The sequence below is a fragment of the Camellia sinensis genome, chromosome 7, assembly GCF_055761805.1.
Source record: "Camellia sinensis isolate YWXY chromosome 7, ASM5576180v1, whole genome shotgun sequence".
Lineage (NCBI taxonomy): Eukaryota > Viridiplantae > Streptophyta > Magnoliopsida > Ericales > Theaceae > Camellia > Camellia sinensis.
The window spans coordinates 73,490,065-73,499,895 of NC_138967.1; the positions used below are offsets into that span (position 1 = coordinate 73,490,065).

The 9,831-nt window shown below is 45.0% G+C and overlaps 1 protein-coding gene across 1 annotated transcript; it reads left to right on the forward strand.

Annotated features, from left to right (window-relative positions):
- The first annotated feature begins 217 nt into the window (after positions 1-217).
- Positions 218-727, forward strand: LOC145795890 (uncharacterized). The gene has a single exon (XM_082880821.1). The coding sequence runs from the start codon at positions 218-220 to the stop codon at positions 725-727; it is 510 nt and encodes a 169-aa protein (XP_082736947.1).
- Positions 728-9,831: the final 9,104 nt, after the last annotated feature.

The window sequence follows — 9,831 nt, forward strand, 5'->3', positions numbered from 1 at the left end:
AACGATTGGCCCCTAGGACACATGGGAGTGTCGAGGTGGGGATGCCAATACCGCGCCTTGTTTACGAACCAGTAGATAAAGTATTAGCAAGGTTATAGAGTTCGTCGTTCGTTCTGACAATTGAGAACGCACCGCTACCCTTAGGCTTCCACCAACCCAAATTCACCACTTATGAAGGGATGTCCCTTACATGCACTTTAGCCACTTTTGCTAGTTAATGACTGTATACCGGCGAAACGAGGCTCTAATGTGTATCCTGTTTCTATCCAACCTTGGCGACCTAGGTCTAACCTGGTTCAAAAGGCTGCTAGAAAGCAACATAGCCTCATGGGCACAGTTGGCAGAAGCATTTGTGACTAGATTCAGAACAAATACCAAGACGCCAGTGGAGGTTGACCAGCTACTCTCCATTGACATGGGCGAAAATGAGACATTGAGATCTTACAACAGTCGATATTGGGGGATTTTCAACCAGATTGGGGATTGCCCTACAAATCTCGCCATCGCACAATATAAACGGGGTTTATCAGTCGGTAATAAGTTAAGGGACTCAATGACAATGACGTCACCCCTCACGATGGAGGCCCTAATAGAGAGAGTGCATCAACATATCCGAGTAGAGGAAGATATCGCCCGTGCTAAAGCAAAATCTGGCACAACAGCGATGCTAGATAAAAAGATTGCAGCAAAAATCAACACAGTAGAACAACCAAGCAAGAATGGGTGAGGCAGGCTAGCCAACAGAAGCAAAATTTGGCACAACAGCGATGCTAGATAAAAAGACTGCAGCAAAAATCAACACAGTAGAACAACCAAGCAAGAATGGGCGAGGCAGGCGAGTCAACAGAGAGGACCCCCAAACAAGGAAGTTAAGAGTCCACACTTCCATTATCACAGTATTCAATAAACCTATCTACCGGATTCTTAGCGAGATATGCAATGAACCCTTCATTCGGCGGGTAGCCAAGTTGGGAGAAGCACAAAGGGACTATGATGAGAGGTGCCGTTGCATCTTCCATGATGAGAAGGGGCACCGTATTAAAAATTGCACACCATTGAGGCAATATCTGGAAGAGTTAGTGGCCGATGGACACCTAGACTAGTATATAGAAGGGGGAACACAGCCAGCCCTCCAGGACATCAACAAACCAAGCGGGATGCCGGTCAACGGTCCACCCCAAGGTATAATCAATGTTATACATGGGATCATAGAACCTGAGCGGGTATGTCAGCTTAGAGGGATGATCAAAAAGGCTGAGCACTTGAGAGAGGTATTAAGTGCATAACCTGCCGTAAAAAAAGGCAGAACGGACACTACGAATGTCATATCCTTTTTAGACAGGGATCTAGCAAGGCTACATTGCCCTCACAATGACGCACTGGTGGTCACTTTGTGCGTCAAGAATTTCGACATCAAACGGATTCTGATTGACCAAGGAAGCTCATGCGAGATAATGTACTATGAGACCTTCAAACAGTCGAAATTGGAGAACAGGGACTTGGCACCTGCGACATCTTCCCTCGTCGGTTTCAACTCAATACCAGAATGGCCAGTGGGCAAGATAATCCTACCAGTCAAGGCCGGAACAATGACAAAACAGGTGAAATTTTGGGTATTGAAGGTCTCTTCCACTTATAACATAATCTTGGGAAGAGTATGGTTGCACGCCATGCGCTTAGTGGCGTCAATCTACCATCAGGCATTACGGTTCCCTAACGAAATCGGCATGATTGAAGAAGTCTTAGGAGACCAAATCATGTCGAAACAGTGTTTCGTTACGGTAAACGACAGCCGTGCTGCAAAAGGGTTTGTTCAGATGGTGGAGGAGCCAGAAAGCAACGAACTGTTTGCAGATGTCGGCAAAGCAGCATAACAGAAAGCAGTGGAAGACTTGGTTGAGGTGAGGATAGATGAAAAGAATCCAGAAAAGTTCTTTTTACTCGGCTCGTCGTTATTCAGCAGTGAGAGAGTAGAGGTCATGAAATTCTTAACCTCTAACATCAAAGTGTTTGCCTGAACACCATACGACATGCTTGGCATTGACTCAAAAATCATTTGCCATCAACTTAATGTCCACCCAATTACCAGGCCAATTATTCAGCGAACGCGCCGATCGGCACTCCACCACGTAGAGATAGTGGCAGAAGAAGTAGGAAACCTGTTGGAGGCTGGAGCCATCAGAGAAGTATACTATCCCAAGTGGATCTCCAACACTATAGTAGTGCCAAAGAAGAACGACAAGTGTCGCGTTTGTGTGAACTACAAAACAGTCAACAAAGCATGTCCAAAAGACAGTTTTCCCCTACCACGAATAGACCAACTGGTGGACCTGACGGCAGGGCATAAACGACTTAGCTTCCTTGATGCGTATCGAGGTTACTATCAGATCGCTATGTATGAACTAGATCAGGAGGTCACTTCATTTACAACGCCCAGAGGATTGTACTACTACAAGGTCATGCCCTTTGGCCTAAAGAATGCAGGGGCTACATTCTAACGGATGGTCACTAAAATGTTTGAACCATTGTTAAGCAGAACAATGGAGACTTACATAGATGACATGGTGGTCTAAAGCAAGGATGAGAAGGACCATCTTAGAGACCTAGATGAAATGTTTCAGATTTTGAAGTCCCATAAGTTGCGTCTAAACGCATCTAAGTGCGCATTCAGCGTAGGATTAGGCAAATTCCTAGGTTTTCTAGTGACTAACTGGGGTATAGAAGCTGATCCCTTTCAGATCAAAGCAATCCAAGATCTTGAGAGGCCCAACACAATCAAAGTGGTACAGCATCTCACTGGCCTAGTAGCCGCACTTACCGGTTCATAAGTCGGTCGTCAGACAGATGTCGACCATTCTTCCAAGCATTGAAGGCCAAATTTGAGTGGGATGAGGAATGCGACCGCGCTCTAGAAAGCTTGATAGACTACATGACCTCTCCTCCATTGTTAGTAACCCCTGTGCCAAGAGAAGAGCTCTTTTTGTACTTGGCAGTTTCACAGCATGCAGTCAGCGCAGTGTTGGTCAGAGCGGAAGGAATCTAACACCTGCCTATCTTTTATGTTAGCAAGACCTTGCTGGGCGCCGAAACAAGGTACCTACCATTGGAAAAGCTGGCATTAGCTTTGATGATGGCCTCAAGAAAGTTGTCACACTATTTTCATGCCCACACCGTGATCGTCCTAATGGCTTTTCCATTAAAGGCCTTGTTCAAGAGAGCGGATTTTTCTAGACGAATCTTGAAATGGGCAGTAAAGTTGGGGCAGTTTGATATCAAGTTTCAATCCAAAACTGCAATAAAAGCCCAAGCTTTAACACTCTGTGGCTGAGTTCACACCAGGGAGTTACTACATTTGCCCGATCGATTTGACCAACACAACCGAAGTGAGGGGGGAAAGTGCCGCGGGAACTGCGCAGCCCCCAATACAGGATGCCTAGGTACATGGCAAGTCGTAAAGGCTTGAGGACCATAAGGAAGGAACAGACCATGCTAAGTAAAGACTTGAGGCAATTAGACAGTGAAGATCAAATCCCAGCAGCAGGCATGGACTTGGAAGAAAACACCAGCAACACCCATGATCCCAAGACATCATCTGATCCCTCTACTTGCTGGAAGCTATTCGTCGGAGAAATGTGGAAACTCTTCGTGGATAGAGCATCCAATCGGCACGGTGCAGGCATAGTCCTCATCTCACCAGATGGCCTAACAATTGAACAGGCAGTCAACCTTGACTTCCTAGCATCCAACAATGAGGCGGAGTATGAAGCACTGTTAGCATGCTTAAAATCAGCACTTTTCATGAAGGCCACCGAGCTGATGGTTTACAGTGACTCCCAACTGGTAGTAAACCAGATTTCAGACGACTACGAAGCAAAAGATGAGAGGGTGGCTAGGTACCAAGAGTTAGTCAGAAAAGAGATCATGAAGTTCAAAGTAGTCCGGATAGAGCAAATCGACCGATAAGAAAATAGTAGAGCAGACGAGCTGGCAGGTTTTGTTTCAATGGCAGATACATCTATCTCATACCCATTATTGATCGACTTCCTACCTAGGCCAAGTATTGAGGAACCCGAAGCAGCCAAGACATGTTGTACCGAACTAGGCCCATCCTGGATGGATCTCATTATAGTATTTTTAAAAGATGGCATCTTGCCTGAAGAAAAGAAAGAGGCCAACAAAATTAGAGCAAAATTACAACGATTTTGGCTCTCTCCATCACTAGCATTGTACAAAAAATCCTTCACAGGACCTTACCTGAAATGTGTCTATCCCAGCAAGGTCGAGGCATTTTTGTTCAAAATACACGAAAGCGTATCCGGAAGCCACCAAGGGGGAAGATCATTGGCTTACAGAACAATTTCACAAGGATATTGGTAGTCATGCATGCAAGCAGATTCAGAAAAATATGTCAAAAGGTGCGAGAAATGTCAAAAGTTCGCACACCAAATACATCAACCAGCTAGAGAGCTTCTACCATTAACTAGCCCGTGGCCCTTCGCAATATGGGGCCTGGACATAGTAGGACCATTTCCAACTGCACCTGGCAACAAAAAGTTCTTTCTTGCAACAACAGACTACTTCACAAAGTGGGTGGAGGCAGAAACACTTGCATCAATAAAGGAGAAAGATGTTAAAAAGTTCGTCTGACAGAACATCATAACTCGATTCGGCATATCCAAGGCTCTAATATCTGACAATGGTACTCAGTTCGATGGCAAAATTTTCAGGGGCTTTTGCGAGGAATACAAGATAAAATTCTACAACTCTACACCAGCATACCCTCAAGCGAATGGCCAGGCAGAAGCTTCGAACAAAGTCGTCTTACATGGTTTGAAAAAAAGGTTGGAACGAGCAAAAGGCAAGTGGGCAGATGAACTTCCTCATGTTTTATGGGCTTACCGTATTACACCTCGGCGGTCAACTGGGGAAATGCCTTTTTCCTTAGCCTATGGCATGAAGGCAGTAATCCCACTGTAAGTAGGTCTCCCCACTATTGGAAGTGAAAATTTTGACCCAAATCTGAATGAAGAAGCCATAACCTTGGAACTTAACCTTGTAGAAGAGAGAAGGAAAGGAGCACTAGTTCACATTGTCTCATACCAGCAAGAGTTATCCAGAAAATATAACAAAATAGTGTATCTGAGGCAGTTCAAGATTGGAGATTGGGTACTGCGCAAAGTAATGGGCAATACTTTAGTACCTGGAGATGGCAAGTTAGGACCTAACTGGGAAAGACCATACAAAGTGGTCGGTTTAGCAAGAAAATGGGCATATCACTTGGAAGATGGAGACAGCAAGGCTATTCCTAGGCCGTGAAACACTGTCAATCTCAAACTATTTTATTTTTAGCTTTTCCTTAAATTACTTGTAATTTTTTCTTTTTCAAATAAAACAAGTAGTTTTTTCAGCATAATTCTTTCTACTGTATAAGTTGTGCTTAGTCATTGCTAGCAAGGGGCAATCAAGAAGTTTGGCAGGATTGGCCAACATTTAGCTCTCTTCAGCCGAGATAAGGATCTAGGCTGGAGAAGGCTGGCAGGTATGACCAACATTTTCTCTTCTTCAGCCGAGATAAGGATCTAGGCTGAAGAATGTTGGCAGGTATGACCAACATTTTCTCTTCTTCAGTCGAGATAATGATCTAGGTTGAAGAAGGTTGGCAGGTATGGCCAATATTTAGCTCTCTCCAGCCGAGATAAAGATCTAGGCTGAAACAGTTGGCAGGTATGACCAACATTTTCTCTTTTGCAGCCGAGATAAGGATCCAGACTGAAGAAGGTTGGCAGGTTTGACCAACATTTAGTTATTTTCAGCCGAGATAAAGATCTAGGTTGAAGACAGTTGGCAGGTATGACCAACGTTATACCAAGCTCTTGGACCGAGATAACTATCTCGGCCAAAGTAGGTTGGCAGGTTTGACCAACAGGGTTTTTGGATTCTTCAGCCGAGATGCGTATCTTAGCGAAAAAAGGTTGGCAGGATCAGGTAAGGCCAAGCTAATTAGTTTAGCTAGATATGCAGTCGGAATGGTACAAAACATTGAAAATATTGAAATACAATAATCGAACAAACACTTGGAAAAATAGCAGATTTCATTCCATTTCAATACGTTCATTACAAAGGGAGGGGCTTGAGCCCGGTTACAATACCAAAAGAAAAAACAAAATCAAGCAAAGAGATTGTCCAAGTCGGCATCTAGGTCAACCCGAGCTGAGCCACTCGGTAGGCTGGTTTCAGTGGGTAGGTCGATCACAGGAGCACCCTCAACCGTACTTGCCACCGGTGGCTCCACCCGAGCTGTCTAACTGGTCTGGAGACCGTGATCACTAATTGTAAGAGGGGCATTGTTTGGGACAAGGGATTCTTCTTCCTCCTCCCCCTCTTGGAGAAGCTTTTGTTGAATGGCGTTGGTGTAGCCTGTCATGTAACTTGGGATGAAGTGAGGGGGGGTTTTGAAAGACCTCGGTCTCTTGCCCATGACCGAGCTTGATGACAGCTGCCTTTTATCTACATTTGAAGAAGATATCTTTTGCAACTTCACACTGCAAGACATACGTGGCCTCTCCCTCTTTGTAGCCACGGTCTTTAGTGTCTTCTACGCTCTTTTTTAGCTCGTTATCTCAGCAACTTTTTTCTTTTTGAGCTTGGCCAGTTTGCATAGATAGCGGTCTTTCCTTTCGGCCAGCGCCTTCTGTTTGTCTGCTTCCGCCACGTTGACCAACTCGTGAGTCGTGCGTTTTGAGTTTCGAGCTCTGTCATTTTTTGTTTGGCCTCGTTCAACTCGACTGTCTTAGTGTTAGTGTCTGTCACGGCCAGCCGCGCAGTCTTGCAGAGCTCCAGCACGAGCTTATGAACAATATGGTTCTTCTGCATGGCCTGCAGAGGCAGAGGTAGTGATTATGACTAAAACCAAGCAAACAGACTGTGTAAAATGGAAAACAAATAGAGGGACCACTTACCAGCACCATTGACTTAGTAGCCGAACGGATGGCCTTGAGCTCGGTTAAATGGTCGTGGTGCTCCATGTCTTGTGGCAGAAACACGCTTTTGGCTAGTTTGAAGGCCAGCGTGTGGTCCTTCTCAGCCACCACTGAGTCTGTGGTGGTTATAGCTCGGTTCTTGTAAGTTATTTTTGGAGCCCATTCTGAAGGGCGAGCTTGGTCGGAGTACATCGGCTCAGGGTTCGGCGGTGTTGTTTTAGGAAGCATGCGGTCCTCCTCATTAATCAATCGTTGCGGCTCGGTTGAAGTAGTGCGCACACGCTTGTTCGGCCGAGATGACGAGGCTTGGGTTGTTCGAAGGGCCACCACAGCCTCGCGTGTTTGATCAGCTTGTGGTACCTCGATTTGAACCCCGCTAGTTGGAGTTGGTGTTTGTTCGGTGATCAGGGCTCGAATAGCACTGCGCTTGGCCATTTCTTGTTCTTTAGTGAGGGAAATAAGGTTGATTTGGGACAAGTTTGGGTCCGGTTCTGGTGATGGTTCTAGGAGAAAGTCAGTCACCCTCGTCTTCCTCCTAACCAGTAGGTCGGTTCGAAGTTAAGCAGCTCGGCCCAACCACGTTGACGGTATCGGAGTGCGGCACGAAGAGTGTCTTGGTTGGCGTATTGGTATTGTGATTTTAGCTGGTTTAAGTCAGCACAAAGAGAAAGGCAACAGTTAGCACATCGAAAATTTATAACCTGAAACAACAAAGAAAAAACAAAGAATTAAACCGAGGTATTCTTACCAACAATCCATTTATTCTAGTTAATGTTGTAGCCCGGTATCTGGGCTTCCTGATCTTCAAAATTGCCAGAAACCCAGAAAAAGTCGTCGTCATTTACATCTTTGTCCGGTGTGTTTTTTATTATTTTCTCTCGGCCTCTTCTTACCCTTAAATAATACACCCAACCGTCGTCATTTTGGCCGAGTGAGTATTAGTGGAATAGCTCGGCCAATCCGAGTTTGAAGCTGAGCCGACAGTTTAGCTCGGCGATGCCATTTATTATCCTATAAGTGTTCGTAGAGAGTTGGGTCAGGCAGAGTCTTGTTTGCCTATGGAATTCACATATCAGAGGCTGAACGGGAAACCGAAGGCCGGCTTCAACGATCAATATCACGGTAAACGGGACGAAGCCCAGTTTGCCCCAAGGTGTTGTTTCTAGTTTGGCTAAGGAGAGGTGAACGTCGTCAGGAATTTGGTAGTCCCTTCGGAATTCAGTTATGGCCCCAGGGGAGTCCACGAGAAATCGATATTTACCCATGATAACTTATTAATTGTCAAAATTGTTCACAGTAGCCTAGCTCGGCATATCTGAGGCTTTGGTTGGCTCGGTTGAGCAAAGCCGTCTAGGAGCAAGGTGCAAAGGTGTGCCTAGCCAACCTAGTTGAGTCTGCAAAGTGACAATAAAGTGTTATGCCCAGATAATTGGATCGGGCTAAGAAAACAGGCACAAATAAAATAAACCTAGCTCGGCTACATCTGGGTTACGGTCAGTTTTTAGTTCGGTCGTAATGCAGGACTGACCCAAGGTTCGTGACACGATCAGGAATAAACCTAGAAGTCACAAGCAAGTACCTAGTTCGGTCTCAAAGCGACTTTGGATTCACAAACAAGTACCTAGTTCGGTCTCAGAGCGATTTTGGATCAAAGCATATTTTTTGAAAACTAGTTGGTGAGCCTTTATGTTTGGGAGTAAGGCTTTTAAGTTCTAGTATTTTTCACACACGTATATGGAGATTAAATACTAAAGATGTAAGTACAGAAATGAATACAAAGGAGCATAAGAAAAAAGGTTTTTCATGAAATTACGAGTTTAAGGGTGAATGAAAAATCCAAACAACAATGGAGCAAGTATAGCGCAAGGAGCTGGAGCACAAGGTACTGGAGCACAGAGGGAGTAGGTCTCAGAAGCACAAGAAGGGAAGAAGATGAATAGTAGGGGTGAGATTCAGAAAATGGGTTTTGAATAGGCATAAAAACGGCGGGACTTTTCAAATGTTTTTTGATAAATGTGGGACGATTGTCGCGGTTTGAAGAGTCAATAGACATGTGCCACGTGTCACAGACAGGACATAGTGTTAGGTACGTGAAGCGACGGGTTGTGGCAGGTACAGTACTGAAGACCGATCTTATCCAGTTAGGTAAGGTTGAATATTTTAATCACGGTGGTATTATTTACTTTAGTTCGATCGGCTGGGACGTTTTAGCTCCGCTGGAGAAGAATAATCCCAAATCACGCATTGTAGATGGAATTAAGGGGCAATTGAGAGGGTAATTTATGTTTGAACGTGGGCCGAGCTGGGACTAGATGGGAAATGGACCGAGCTATGGGCCGTGGTGATGGCTTGCTCAGCCCGGTCCTTTTTTCCGTCAATTTGGTCAAAGCTGTTTTGCAATACAATGGTCTTAGTGTTCTGAACCGAGGTATAGAGAGAAGAGAGCCGAGTTGTAAGAGAACAAGGCAGAACTGAGCTAGGTGAGCTCAGTGAAATCTGTTGTAAATCGTGGTGGTGTTAGCTCGGTTGTTTTGTTACCAGGCCGTGGTAGGACCATTTGACTTTGTTAAGCAGTGAGAAGGGTGTGAAAAGATAGACAGTATCTTTGTGATTCCTAGGAGGACTCTACTAAAGTCCTATGAGGATTGTGTCAGGTGAAATCTATAAAAGCTCATGATAGAATCTATGTACAGGTATTGCAATCTTTACTCTAAAAAACATAGAGTTTTTGTGTCTATGGTCTATCTACTGACTAGGCATCGGAGAGGTTTCCGGCACACACCCGCCGGCTAGCCCACGTTTGTGTTTTCAGGTGGCAAAGCGACGACGTTTGGAGGAGTGCAAACTTGAT